Source organism: Scomber scombrus, chromosome 16 (genome assembly GCF_963691925.1).
Source record: "Scomber scombrus chromosome 16, fScoSco1.1, whole genome shotgun sequence".
Taxonomy (NCBI): Eukaryota; Metazoa; Chordata; class Actinopteri; order Scombriformes; family Scombridae; genus Scomber; species Scomber scombrus.
The window spans coordinates 1,070,748-1,085,221 of NC_084985.1; the positions used below are offsets into that span (position 1 = coordinate 1,070,748).

Here is a 14,474-nt window from a genome sequence, read left to right on the forward strand (position 1 = left end):
AGGAAGAAGGAAGGAAAGGAGGGAGAAAGGAAGGAAGGAAGGAAGAAGGAAGGAAAGGAGGGAGGAAGGAAAGGAAGGAAGGAGGGTGGGAGGAAAGAAGGAAGGATGGAGGGAGGAAAGAGAGGAAGGAACGAAAGAGATAAGGAGGGAGGAAGGAAAGAAGGAAGGGGGTGGGAGGAAAGAAGGAAGAAAGGAAGGTAGGAGGGAGGGAGGAAACAAGGAAGGAGAGAGGGAGGAAAGAGAGGAAGGAACGAAAGAGATAAGGAAGGAGGAAGGAAAGAAGGAAGGGAGGAAAGAAGGAAGGAGGGTGGGAGGAAAGAAGGAAGAAAGGAAGGTAGGAGGGAGGGAGGAAACAAGGAAGGAGGGAGGGAGGAAAGAGAGAGGAAGGAACGAAAGAGAGAAGGAGGGAGGAAGGAACGGAGGAAGGAAGGAGGGTGGGAGGAAAGAAGGAAGAAAGGAAGGTAGGAGGGAGGGAGGAAACAAGGAAGGAGGGAGGGAGGAAAGAGAGAGGAAGGAACAAAAGAGAGAAGGAGGGAGGAAGGAAGGGAGGAAGGAAAGGAAGGAAGGACAGACGGAAGGAAGGAAGGTTGTTAGCTTTGCTGGTAGCAACAAATCCCAGTTGGGGAAGCTTGTCACATTCTCTTCGGGGTTGGTAGTCACATGTTGGTATTTATACATATATGGTTTCATATATCTAGTTCTTTCTTTCTTTTAAGATGCAAAATGAGCAGGAACTTTATCAGGAAGACTAACAAAGGGTCAGACTCCTCCAGATGTGAAGCTCAGAGCAGTCAGAGAGGTGAAAATGAACAATATTGTTATATAAGGATAAAAAAGGAACTTAACGGAATGATTGTTCCTGTTTATGTTCTCTTGGTGCTGAGATGTTAGGTTGATGTATTTCAATTAAACTAAACATTTGAAATATCTTTAAAGACTCTATACATTTTTTATTTTCCCCCATTAAAATAACACAGAGACAACCAACCTCCATGGTGTCGTACTACCAACCTCATAGTAGGGTTGGTTGTCACAAGTGCACGAGACATATTAGACGGTTCATATCTTTAGATCAGGACCAGCTGAAGGAGAGTCAGACCTCTCTATCTCTATTCCTACCTGACACTTTAGGCTTTCATTACAAATTAAAAGGGAATTTATTCAGTTTATGGTTTATGAGGAGTTCAAAGGAAAGTAAAAAGTGTGACTACCAACCCCGTTCTCCCCTACTGACTGAGATTTCATCCTGGACTCAGGGTCAGGATCAGGCTGGTTCTGGGTCCTCCGGTCCAGCAGAGGGAGGAGCAGCTCTCACTCTGGACTCATTGACCCGGAACATTCAACGTGTTGTTGTCTTCCTGCTGGTCGGCGGGACTCAGCTCTCCTGCGGGATGTCTGCGGCTGAAGCCCCGCCGTCCTGCGGGTCGAAGGCTCTGACGGACTCAGTGTCGGAGCTTCTGACCCGGGTCGGGGAGGAAGTCCTCGGGCTGCTGGAGAAGCGGGGCTGCGGTTCCGGGAGCTCCGGGGCCCGGCTGCTCCGCCTGCTGCTCACCGAGCATCTGGCGGCGGCGGCGGGGCGGATCGTCGGGCTGCTGGAGCGGGAGGTGGAGGTGTACCGGCGGCAGGTGGAGCAGCAGAGCCGGCTCCTGCAGGCGGTGCTGAGCCCGGTGGTCCGACTGAGCCGAGCAGGTGAGTCCAGACCGCCATGTTGGAGCCACATCAGCGGTCTGACTGTTGCCAGGCAACCAGAATACACGCGGTTAATACGGGTTTTATTTTTTATTTTTATTTATATGTTTTCTTTCCAAAACCCTTTATTCTTTATTCTTTATTCTTTATTCTTTGTTGGACAGAACAAACAACCAGACAGTCCAGTTCATAAATACAATATTAAAGAAGGAAGTGTAAATAGAAAAATAAACGATTTCAATATAAAATAATAAAGAATAAAAAAGTAAATAAATAAAAATGGTTTAAGTGACAGACATCTTCAATTAATACATTTCCTTCAATACAAATCTTTTTTGAAGTTTTGTTTAAAATATAACTTAAATCCTTCCTCAACGTGTTTGAATGATGACGTCAGTTTAAAATAAAAACGTCATGTTTATCTCTTCTTCTTCTTCTCACGTTTTAACTGCTGCAGCTCCAAAACCTTTAGAGTTGTAATATTTAGCTGCATAAAGGATTTAATGATTTAGTTTTTACTGATCATAATGTTTTTATGTATTATGTCAGAATAATAATAATAAATCTGTTAGAAACATTCAGAACAACCAACGATGTTTGTAACTGAAAAACAAAAAGTAAACAGATTTGATCAACAGATACAGTAACGCAGTGAGAAATACGAATGATTTGTAAATGTGTTTCTCACAGATATGAAATAAAAATACTTTAAACTAGAGAAAATAATTGAGAGAAGGTTTATGTTGTAGCAGTCAAAGTGCTGAATGAAGATGCAGTTGTGTATCAGAACTTAGTTTGTTCTTCTTTCCTCTCCCATTAATCATCTCACCACCCCTCACATTTATCTGCTGACCCTTTGGAGGGGCCCCACCCCTAGGTTGGGAACCACTGGACTAAACTAGCTAACTGTATATAAAGTAGTGTAAACTAGCTCCACCTCCAGCAGCTACAACAGTAACATGCTGCTCTAACACTGATGCTTCACTATTAATAATCTAATGATGTCATAATAATAATATATCAGTCAGAGGACCAAACCACTACTTTACTGTAATACTGCATACTACATCACTATAATACTGCAGTACTTTACTGTAATACTGCATACTACATCACTATAATACTGCAGTACTTTTACTGTAATACTGCATACTACATCACTCATAATACTGCAGTACTTTTACTGTAATACTGCATACTACATCACTATAATACTGCAGTACTTTTACTGTAATACTGCATACTACATCACTATAATACTGCAGTACTTTACTGTAATACTGCATACTACATCACTATAATACTGCAGTACTTTTACTGTAATACTGCATACTACATCACTCATAATACTGCAGTACTTTTACTGTAATACTGCATACTACATCGCTCATAATACTGCAGTACTTTTACTGTAATACTGCATACTACATCACTCATAATACTGCAGTACTTTTACTGTAATACTGCATACTACATCACTATAATACTGCAGTACTTTAACTGTAATACTGCATACTACATCACTATAATACTGCAGTACTTTACTGTAATACTGCATACTACATCACTCATAATACTGCAGTACTTTTACTGTAATACTGCATACTACATCACTCATAATACTGCAGTACTTTTACTGTAATACTGCATACTACATCACTCATAATACTGTAGTACTTTACTGTAATACTACATACTACATCACTCATAATACTGCAGTACTTTTACTGTAATACTGCATACTACATCACTATAATACTGCAGTACTTTTACTGTAATACTGCATACTACATCACTCATAATACTGCAGTTCGAGTCTTATTTTTTAAAATGTGACATCATGGGAGAGTTAAACGATGGATGAAGAGTTTGTTTTAAATGTCTTCTTTCTTATTTCCAGACTCCATCAGCTCGTCCTCTCTCAGGACAGGTGACCCTGATGAAAGAGAACCTCAGGTGTCAGTAGTTGCTCCGGCCTCCTCGCCCTCGGCCCCGCCTAGCCCCGCCTCCTCTGATGTGTCAGCAGCAGACAGTGATGAAGACTGGCAGGGCAGCGACGACTCTTTCAGCACTAAAGACACAAACAGGACGGGGGCAGATGGAAGACAGTGCTCCGGCAGCCGCAGACGAGGAGTGACGGAGTCATCGGAGCGGCCGGGGGCTCATCGCTGCGTCATCTGTGGAAAAACTTTCCGCCACAAAGGAAACCTGGTGAAACACGTGGAGAAGCACTCAAATGAGTCTGAGTGTATCTGTGGAGTCTGCGGTGGACACTTCGAGTCCTCGGACCGTCTGATCCACCACCTAAGATCTCACAGAGAGACCGATAGCAGCGGCGGGACCTGTGAGATCTGTGGGAAGACATTTCAGAACATGGAGACACACATGAGGAGTCACACAGGAGTCAAACCGTTCAGCTGTGACGTCTGCAACAAGAGCTTCCCCCGACCCGGAGCTCTGAGGAGGCACAAGAAGATCCACAGCAGGAAGACACTCGACGTCTGTCAGGTCTGTGGACAGACCTTCACTGAGAACCAGCTGCTCCAGGACCACCTGAAGACTCATGAAGAAGAAGAAGACAACAGCGAGGAGGAGGACGATGAGTCAGAGAGACTGAAACCCAAGAGAGACAAAAGACAAAGCTCAGGTCTGAAGTTATCTCAGTCCGTCTCGCTCTGCTGCCGAGTCTGTGGAGACTCGTTCCACAGCCGAGGATTCTTGAGGAAACACGCCGAGACGCACTGCAGAGAGTCTCCGAGTGTCTGCGGTGTCTGTGGACAGCAGGTGGACCCGTCCGAAGGTCTGCTGACTCACCTGCAGTCTCACAGAGAGGCCGGCGGCACCTGCAGCATCTGTGGGAAAGGTTTCCAGAACATGGAGACGCACATGCGAAGCCACACAGGGATCAAACCATACCGCTGCGCCGTCTGCAACAAACGCTTCCCCCGAGCCGGAGCGCTGAGGCGCCACAAGAAGATCCACACAGGAGAGCGACCGTATGTCTGCCAGCGCTGCGGGAAGACCTTCATCGAGAGCAGCGCCCTGAAGACACACATCCGGAGTCACTCCCTGGAGGTCCATGAGGACGACGAGCCGCCGCCAGACTGTCCCAACTCTGAGATGGAGAACAGTCCTTCCGTCAAAGAAAACGCCAAGATGTCAGCTCAGACGGCGTCTCAGTGCTGTAAAGTCTGTGGAGAGACTTTTCAGAATAAAAGTAATTTGAGGAAACACGCTGAAAGCCACTCAGCAGAATCTGTCTGCGGCGTCTGTGGCGAACGTTTGCCTCCATCAGAGACGCTGACAGACCACCTGCAGACTCACAGAGACGCTGGCAAAATCTGTCACATCTGTGGTAAAACGTACCAGAACATTGAGACTCACATGAGGAGTCACACAGGCGTCAAACCGTACCGCTGCAGCATCTGCAACAAGTCTTTCCCCCGGCCCGGCGCTTTGCGGCGCCACAAGAGGATCCACAGCGGGGAGCGACCATACATCTGCGAGTTCTGTGGGAAAACGTTCATTGATAACGGCGCTCTGACGACTCACATCAGGAATCACACCGGAGACAGACCGGCCAACCGCGTCTCCTGCGAGACCTGCGGGAAGAGCCTGGCCTCGGTCCACGTCCTGGAGGTCCACAAGAGGATCCACACGGGCGAGAAGCCGTTCCATTGTCGCGTCTGCGGGAAAGCCTTCAGACAGGTGGGAGGGCTGAACGCCCATATGCTGACCCACACTGGAGAGAAGCCTTTCAGCTGCAGCCTCTGCAGCAAGAGCTTCAGCACCAAAGGTTACCTGGAGACGCACATCCGCTTCCACAAGAAGGAGCGAGCATTCAGCTGCCACCTCTGCTGGAAGGCCTTCGTCACCAAGAACGACCTGAAGAAACACCTGCTGACGCACACTGGAGAGAAACCGTACAGCTGCAGGGTCTGCGGCAAGAGCTACCAGGAGAAACGCTCCAGAGACGTCCACATGAAGGTCCACCTAGACGTCCGGCTCAGCAAAGAGCCAATCAGGAGGCAGGAAAGCGTGCAGCCTGACTTTATACAGCTGTAGGTGTCGTACCGGTTTAAAAACTGGTCTGTTTTCATCCACAGAGACACAAAACAGTTTATTTCTGAAATGAACTTAATTTAAAGTAGCAGTTACTGATCAGACTGTTTCATGCAGTGTTTCAGTTCATGGAAGTGAAACACTAACAAAACTTTTTTTCACAACACTGATGATGTGCAATAAATGCTTTAAAAGTGTCTCTGAGTTTGTTGATTGTGGATTCAGCTGAGTGATGATGATGATGTTAGAGGTCAGATCAATTATATGATGGTCAGTTTTATATTGTGTTTGTCACCATGAGGCCTGTTAATAAACTAACTGAAGTCCTTTAAATGTGTTTTTGTTCACATTTAAAATTAAATGTAGTTTATGTTTGTCGAGTTGTTCAGTTCATTATGAGTCAGTAAAGAGGTGGAAGCAGCGCCCCCTGCTGTTCAGCCTTTTATAACATGATTGGAGAGTTTTAAAACTTTAATGAATGATGACCTCTTTGTGATGTCATGTGACTGGTGGTGTGGAGCCATGTTCACAGATTAAGTTCAATTAATTACAATAATTTCTGTTTAAAATTCATTACATGGTTCAAATTTACTAAATACCTTTATGAACCTACTGTACTTAAGTAAAGTTTTGAGGTAGTTGTACTTTTCTTGAGTATTTTCATGTGATGCACATAATACTGCAGTACTTTTACTGTAATACTGCATACTACATCACTCATAATACTGCAGTACTTTTACTGTAATACTGCATACTACATCACTCATAATACTGCAGTACTTTTACTGTAATACTGCATACTACATCACTGATAATACTGCAGTACTTTTACTGTAATACTGCATACTACATCGCTCATAATACTGCAGTACTTTACTGTAATACTGCATACTACATCGCTCATAATACTGCAGTACTTTTACTGTAATACTGCATACTACATCGCTCATAATACTGCAGTACTTTTACTGTAATACTGCATACTACATCGCTCATAATACTGCAGTACTTTTACTGTAATACTGCATATAATACTGTAATACTGCTCTCCGGTTGAGTGCACGCTGGCGCATTTTGCTGCCGCTGCTCACTGGCCCTTATCTGTGATTTTTTTGCGAATTAAATTGATATATGGACTCTGCAGTAGATATTTTACCTTCGGCAAACACGGCGCTGTTGGATTTATACATTGGCTCTCCCATCAAAACCATCTGCTTGTCAGTTTTGTCAGATCTGGTCTGCTCACCTGTGGACTGCTCACCTGTGGGGCTCCCACGCCTTCCTACTCCTACTGCTTTCCGGGTACGTTACTCCTCTCTGGCTTAACATGAAGATCCACAACCTTGCCGTAAGGTTTGTGCTTGCCTGGATTGTTCTGTCCATCATATTTAATCCATCGTCAGCCCTACTCCAATACACGGCTGCTGAGCTCCTCCAGTTTCGGCTCCACCGGTACGATTCTCCACTGCTTCAGCATCTCTGCCCTGACATCGCTCGGCCACCTCCTCGGAAATACATCCACCGTGGCTCGAGACGAAGTTACCACATCGATGACTCCACTGCAATCAACTCCATCTGGTCTACAACTCGACATCCTCCGACAAACTCCGGTAGGAAAGTGGACCGCAGTGTATTAGCCAGCCTAGCCAGGTCGGCTAACATCACCTTCACCAACGAGCGCAGCGACGTCAAAATTGGATTATTTAACATCCGTTCCCTTACGGGCAAGGGACCACTGCTCCAGGACCTCCTCCGTGACCGCAAGTATGACTTTTTATGTCTAACTGAGACGTGGCAACAACCCAATGACTTCTCTCAGCTGAATGAAACTGTACCACCTGGGTTTGTTTACACCTGCCAGCCCCGTCTCACCGGCAGAGGAGGAGGTCTCGCGATAATCTACCGCGATACCTGGAAGGTTTTACCTGTTACAGTTCCACTATATTCATCTTTTGAAACTCTGGCTCTTCAACTTAATGGTCCGACTCCAACTATTTTACTTAATATCTATCGCCCACCCAAACCTAACAAGGATTTTATTAATGACTTCTCTGCTTTCCTGACTCACATCTGCTCTCTCTTTCCCAATGTAATTTTGCTTGGTGATTTTAATATTCATATGGACAACCTCAATCTGCCTCTTACCAAGGATTTTACATCTTGCCTGGACAGTTTTGGACTCAAACAGTACATTGGCTTCCCTACCCACACTAAAGGACATATTTTGGATCTGGTCTGCTGCTCTGGTGTCACTCCTTTTAACTGTTCCGCTGATGATCTTCCCATCTCTGATCACTTGTTAATTACATTCAACTCCAGCTTAAAACTGTCCAAAACTAAACAGTCACGTCTTATCTCTTTCCGTAATATCAAAAACATTGACCTAGCAGCTCTCTCCTCAGGTATTGACAGCCTCCCCAGTTTCATCTACTCCTCCCCTCCTGATCAACTGGTTACCCTCTACAATGATCATCTCCACACTCTGTTGAACTCACTTGCCCCTAAAAAAACTCAGACCGTATCATTCACCCACTCAGCACCCTGGTTTTCACCTCTTTTACGACAACTCAAAACCAAAGGACGTCAACTTGAACGGCTCTACAAAAAAACTGGACTCTCTGTTCACAAGGAAATGTACCACTCCCACATTGCTTACTACAAAGACACCCTCTCCTCAGTCAAATCCCAATATTATAAAGATCTGATCAGTGCTGGTGATGGGAATTCCAGGGCCCTATTCTCAGTACTGAACAAAACACTACGCCCCCCGGACTCTTTTCCCCCTCATTTCTACTCCACAGAACACTGTACCTCCTTAATGACATTTTTTAATGAAAAAATAAGCAAGATCCACCAGCAACTGACCCCTCACTCATCCTGCAATCCGTCTCCTCTGGCTTCTCATGCCCCCCTCTTTCAACCGTTCTCAAGCTTCCAACTCCCCTCTCCCATTGTCATTTCTGACCTCATCCTGAAGTCTAAAACATCCACCTGCCAGCTCGACCCACTGCCGACCTCTTTAGTCACTGCATGCCTTCCCTCTCTGTTGCCCCTGATAACTGCCATCATTCACTCCTCCCTAACCTCTGGCTCTGTTCCATCATCTCTCAAATCCGCGGCTGTAACACCTATTCTGAAGAAACCTGGTTCTGATCCCAACAACTTCAATAACCTTCGTCCGATTTCTAACCTACCATTTATTTCAAAAATCCTGGAAAAAGCAGTGGCATCTCAGGTTCATACTCATCTCCATAACAATAACCTATATGAACAGTTCCAGTCTGGTTTCCGCCCACGCCATAGCACAGAGACTGCTCTCCTTAAAATCACCGACGACCTCCTGATGGCAGCTGACTCCGGACTATCTTCCATTCTCATCCTCCTTGATCTGAGTGCGGCCTTCGACACCATCTCCCACCCCATCCTCCTCGACAGGCTAGCATCTATTGGACTATCTGACACACCTCTGGACTGGTTCATTTCCTACCTCTCTGGCCGCACTCAGTTCATCCAGCTGAAGACATTCACATCCCAACCTTCTCCCCTCTCCTCTGGTGTTCCTCAAGGCTCTGTCCTCGGTCCCATCCTATTTATCATCTATCTCCTTCCTCTTGGTCATATTTTCCGAAAATATAACATCCATTTCCATTGTTAAGCGGACGACACCCAGCTCTACCTCTCCTCTAAACCCACCTCCACCTTCCCGTCCCCCTCCCTCTGTGTCTGTTTACAGGAAATCAAATCCTGGTTCTCTTCAAACTTTCTCAAACTCAACAGCGATAAAACTGAGGTCCTCCTAGTTGGTTCAAAATCCTCTCTCACTAACACTCCCAGTTTCACCATCCCCATTGACAACTCCTCTGTTTCCCCCTCCACTCAGGTTAAGAGCCTGGGTGTCGTCCTTGACAGCTCTTTGTCATTCCAGACTCACATTAATAAGGTTACCCAGTCAGCCTACTTCCATCTTCGCAATATCAACCGCCTCCGTCCGTCCCTCACTTCCAACAGCGCTGCCATCCTGGTCCACACTCTAGTTACATCCCGCCTAGACTATTGCAACTCCCTCCTCTTCGGTCTCCCCCACAAGTCCCTCCGTAAGCTCCAACTGGTCCAGAACTCAGCTGCTCGTATTGTCTCCAGAACTCCATCCATCAATCATATCACTCCTGTTCTTCAACAACTTCACTGGCTTCCTGTCAAATTTCGCATAGACTTCAAAATCCTGCTTCACACTTTCAAGGCCATCCACAACCTCGCCCCCCCATACCTCTCTGACCTCCTCCACATCAACACTCCCTCCCGGGCACTCAGATCAGCCTCCTCCATCAGCCTCGCTGTTCCCTCTGCCCGTCTGTCCACCATGGGGTCCAGAGCCTTCAGCCGCTCTGCCCCCCGCCTCTGGAACTCCCTTCCCCCCGACATCAGGAACATCACCTCTCTATCCATTTTCAAATCCCGTCTAAAAACCCACCTTTTCAAACTTTCATACTCACTTTAATTTGTCATCCATCCTGCAGTTTTCTGATTGTATTTGTTTTTTTTTGTTTTTTGTTTTTATTGCACTTACATGTGTCCCTTTTGGCTCTTTTAATTGTTTTTTATCTGTATTGTAAGGCGACCTTGAGTGCCCTGAAAGGCGCCTTAAAAATAAAATGTATTATTATTATTATTATTATACTACATCGCTCATAATACTGCAGTACTTTTACTGTAATACTGCATACTACATCACTATAATACTGCAGTAGGATTTCTATGTGTAATGGAGTACTCTTAGACAGTTGCATTAGTCTTTTACTGCAGTAAAGTATGTGAGTACTTCCTGCTGTATGTTCCAGGACTTTAATATCAGTGTAAATTACTTCTCCTAAACACTTCCGGTGTTAAAGTGTGCAACTTGACTGTTTGTGATGAGCCGACATTAAACCTGCAGCAGCTTCCTCTTCTCTTCAGTCTCATGCTGGAAACATGTTGAAACTCGACGTGTTGCGGCTGTTTGTGGATCAGCGGCTGACGGCGGCCACAGACGACATTTTCCGCCTCTTGGCCAAAACGATAGCCGAGTATGAAGACGAAGTTTACCGATCAAAGCAGGAGATTGACCGGCAGAGGAGGCTGCTGGAGGCACGAGCAGCGGACACACCGAGAGACTCACCGGGAGACTCACCGGGAGGTCTGTGGACAGAAACGTCTCTGCTGTTTATCGCGTTTCATATAGAATATATATAGCTGACTGTGTGACGTAGTGTCTATTTCCCGCCAGATGTCGCTGCAGCCGTTAGATCAGATTCATTCAAATATAAACAAATACTTCACTGCAGTATTATGAGTGATGTAGTATGCAGTATTACAGTAAAAGTACTGCAGTATTATGAGTGATGTAGTATGCAGTATTACAGTAAAGTACTGCAGTATTATAGTGATGTAGTATGCAGTATTACAGTAAAAGTACTGCAGTATTATGAGTGATGTAGTATGCAGTATTACAGTAAAAGTACTGCAGTATTATGAGCGATGTAGTATGCAGTATTACAGTAAAAGTACTGCAGTATTATAGTGATGTAGTATGCAGTATTACAGTAAAAGTACTGCAGTATTATGAGTGATGTAGTATGCAGTATTACAGTAAAGTAGTGGTTTGGTCCTCTGACTGATATATTATTATTATGACATCATTAGATTATTAATAGTGAAGCATCAGTGTTAGAGCAGCATGTTACTGTTGTAGCTGCTGGAGGTGGAGCTAGTTTACACTACTTTATATACAGTTAGCTAGTTTAGTCCAGTGGTTCCCAACCTAGGGGTGGGGCCCCTCCAAAGGGTCAGCAGATACATGTGAATTCATGTGATTCATAGATCAACCTGCAGATTCACCAATAATAAAAATAAAAAGTTGAAACTGTCTCACGTCTAATAAAACTAAACTTTATCATCTGTTTCTTCTCCAGGTGTGCTGCAAAATTTTACCACAGAAGAAGAGGAGCAGGTGAGGGGGCGGAGCTTCACTTTACACATTAAACAGGAAGTGAGTGGAGAGGCTGAGGACTTCCCTGAAGTGTTCAGTGTCAAACAGGAAGTGGTTGAGGGTCACATGATGCTGGAGGCTGCAGTCAGAACAGAGATCAGCTGCCAACAGGAAGGTAGGTGCACAAAAACCCTCTTTATTTTGGAGCCTTGTTGTTGTTTCTCATCTTTAATTGAATTATAAGAATAATTAAGAATACCAATGTCCTCAGTAGGGATGGGCATAATTAATCGATGATGGATAATTGATCGCTAACATTTTTTTAGATCACATGAAATTTTTATCGATCAAACGCTGGTTTCAAATAAAAGTTGTGTTGCATAGTGTGAGTCTTGAAGCAATGCAATGAATTTCACTATGTGGCAGCAATGAGACATCTTACCAACGGGGGGCGATATTTGACAGAGAAAAGGGCTCAGCTACCTACCAGCTGCCGTAGATATCAAACGTAAACATGAAGAGGTCAAGGCGAAGTTTGGCGTGGGACCTTTTCAAACTAAAAATGACGGAGTTCATTGTAAATCCTGCACCTTGACCAGGCTACCCAGGATAGCGCGACAATGCCTCTGCATCCCGGCTACTTCGGTCCCATCAGAGCGTTTCAGCTGCTGGACTGACGCTAACTGATCCCTGAGCATGCTAACATGCTAAACAACAAGAATCTGGAGTTACTTTACTTTGTTAGCAGAGGACAGTCACCACGGTGGCCTTTAGGTGAGTCACTCTTGTTGTTTTATGAGGCTCTAGTTAAATAAGCATAATTGTGAAGTAACACTATCTCTGTCACTCACTCTCCCTCTTTCTCTCTCGGCTCGGCTCGGTGCATTTTGGAGTCCTTTAACGTTATATTTTGGTCCGGAGTAATATTCTGTTTTTTGATTAAGTTGTTATTAGATTTGATTGTTTTTTTGGAAGTGTTTCTAAAATAGGCCCGATGATCGATCAAGAAAATGTATTCAAATGCCCATCCCTAGTCCTCAGCATTATCCATTCAGGTAGGTTTAACTAACATGTAAAATAGCTAGTGTAGTTAGTTTTAGTACTAATTACTTATTTATTTTATTCTTTTACAAGCAGTTTCTTTCTTTCTTTACTTTTCTTTTAATTATGATTTCAGTATCGTTGTACATGTACAAAGACAATAAAGGGTCTTCTTAGTTTTTTCAGTGTAAACTCAGCAGCTGTTCTTCTTCGTCCTCAGATGATACGCAGGTTTTCACCACAGAAGAAGAGCAGCAGGTGGCGGGGTGGAGCCACCAGCTTGTTAAACAGGAAGTGGGCGGAGCTGCAGCTGAACCCGAAGAGTCGGACGCCAACTTCACGCCGAGTCTTGATTGGCTGATGGAGAGCGGCGGCGATGACGAAGGAGGTTCTTCATCCAATCAGATCCAGTCTCACAGAGGGGAGGGGCTTCTGCTCCCCGGGGACGTCGTCCAATCAGAGTCGTCTGCTGAGGACACAGCTGCAGACCAGCAGACCGGCCCTCAGTCTGGACCTGGTCTACAGAGGGCGGGGGGGACAGGGCCTCCTGCCTGCAGCAGCTGCGGCAGACACTTCAGCTCTCAGAGGACTCTGAGGAAACACATCAGACGCAGCTCGTCTCAGAGCCAGGACCAGATGTCCTGCAGCCGCCGCAGACCCAACGCCCCCTGTGTGAGTCCAGTCAAGTCCTTCAGGTGCAGGATCTGCGGGACCTCCTTCTACACGCAGGGGATTCTGGTCCGGCACGCCGAGTCTCACTGGAAGGAGCCCGGGAGCAGGTGCGGCGCCTGCGGGGACCAGCTGGACTCGGCCGAGAGCCTCAGAGACCACCTGCGGTCCCACAAGGAGCTGGGCAGCACCTGCGACGTCTGCGGCAGGAAGTGCAGCTCCATCAGGAGGATGGAGATCCACCGGCGGGTTCACACCGGGGAGAAACCGTACCGCTGCGTCTCCTGCAACCGAGACTTCAGCAGGAAGGAAAGTCTGGAGAGACACCTGAGGGTCCACAGCGGGGAGAGACCGCACCCATGTGGACTCTGCAGGAGCACCTTCACCAGGAGGGCCTACCTGATGCAGCACCTTAAAACGGGACACGCTGAGAGACCAGGACTGGAGTCTGCTGCTGAGTTTTTTATTTAGGAGCTCATGGACTGAATCAAAGCTGTGATTAAACAGCTGACAGGAAGCGATTTATTAAAGAGACTGTAATCTGATGTTTGGGTTCAACCTGCTGTCGGTTTTTATCTCTTTATTTTAATTTATTGAAACGTTTTAATTTTGAGTCTGAACTCATTATCAGCAAGAAGCTTCAGTCTGTGCTGAGTGTGAAGAAAACGTCTGTATCACAGTTTGCAGTGGTGTGGAGTCAGGTGAGGCAGGGCTCACCTAGGCTAATGAGAAAAAAATATAATTATTATTATTTTTATATTTTTTTATAATTTTGTTTTGATTGTTGATTTATTGTTGTAAAAATAAAAAATGAAAACGTGAAATGTGTTGTTTTCAAAGCTGGCGTATGTGAATACATGAGGCTGAGGCAGACTCAACCTCTACCTTGTGTGTAATGAACGCAGACAGTTTAGGAGGTTCGTGCATGCGTAGTCTGTTCTCACGCTGTCTTCAATGGGCATCATTGAGGCACAACGCTTCTCTGCCTCCACAGTGGGTTTGGCTTCCCGAACCCCCCCAAGGTCTCACGATGCTGTTGTTGAGATAC

At 45.6% G+C, this 14,474-nt stretch overlaps 1 protein-coding gene across 1 annotated transcript; it reads left to right on the forward strand.

The window, feature by feature from the left end:
• The first annotated feature begins 1,387 nt into the window (after positions 1–1,387).
• LOC133996746 (uncharacterized) lies at positions 1,388–14,091 on the forward strand. The gene is made up of 8 exons (XM_062436367.1): positions 1,388–1,689; positions 3,590–5,750; positions 6,974–7,053; positions 7,155–9,317; positions 9,408–9,845; positions 10,667–10,924; positions 11,700–11,891; positions 12,978–14,091. Exons 1-8 carry the CDS (start codon positions 1,392–1,394, stop codon positions 13,895–13,897), a joined length of 6,510 nt encoding a protein of 2,169 aa, XP_062292351.1. The 5' UTR covers positions 1,388–1,391; the 3' UTR covers positions 13,898–14,091.
• The last annotated feature ends 383 nt before the right edge of the window (positions 14,092–14,474 follow it).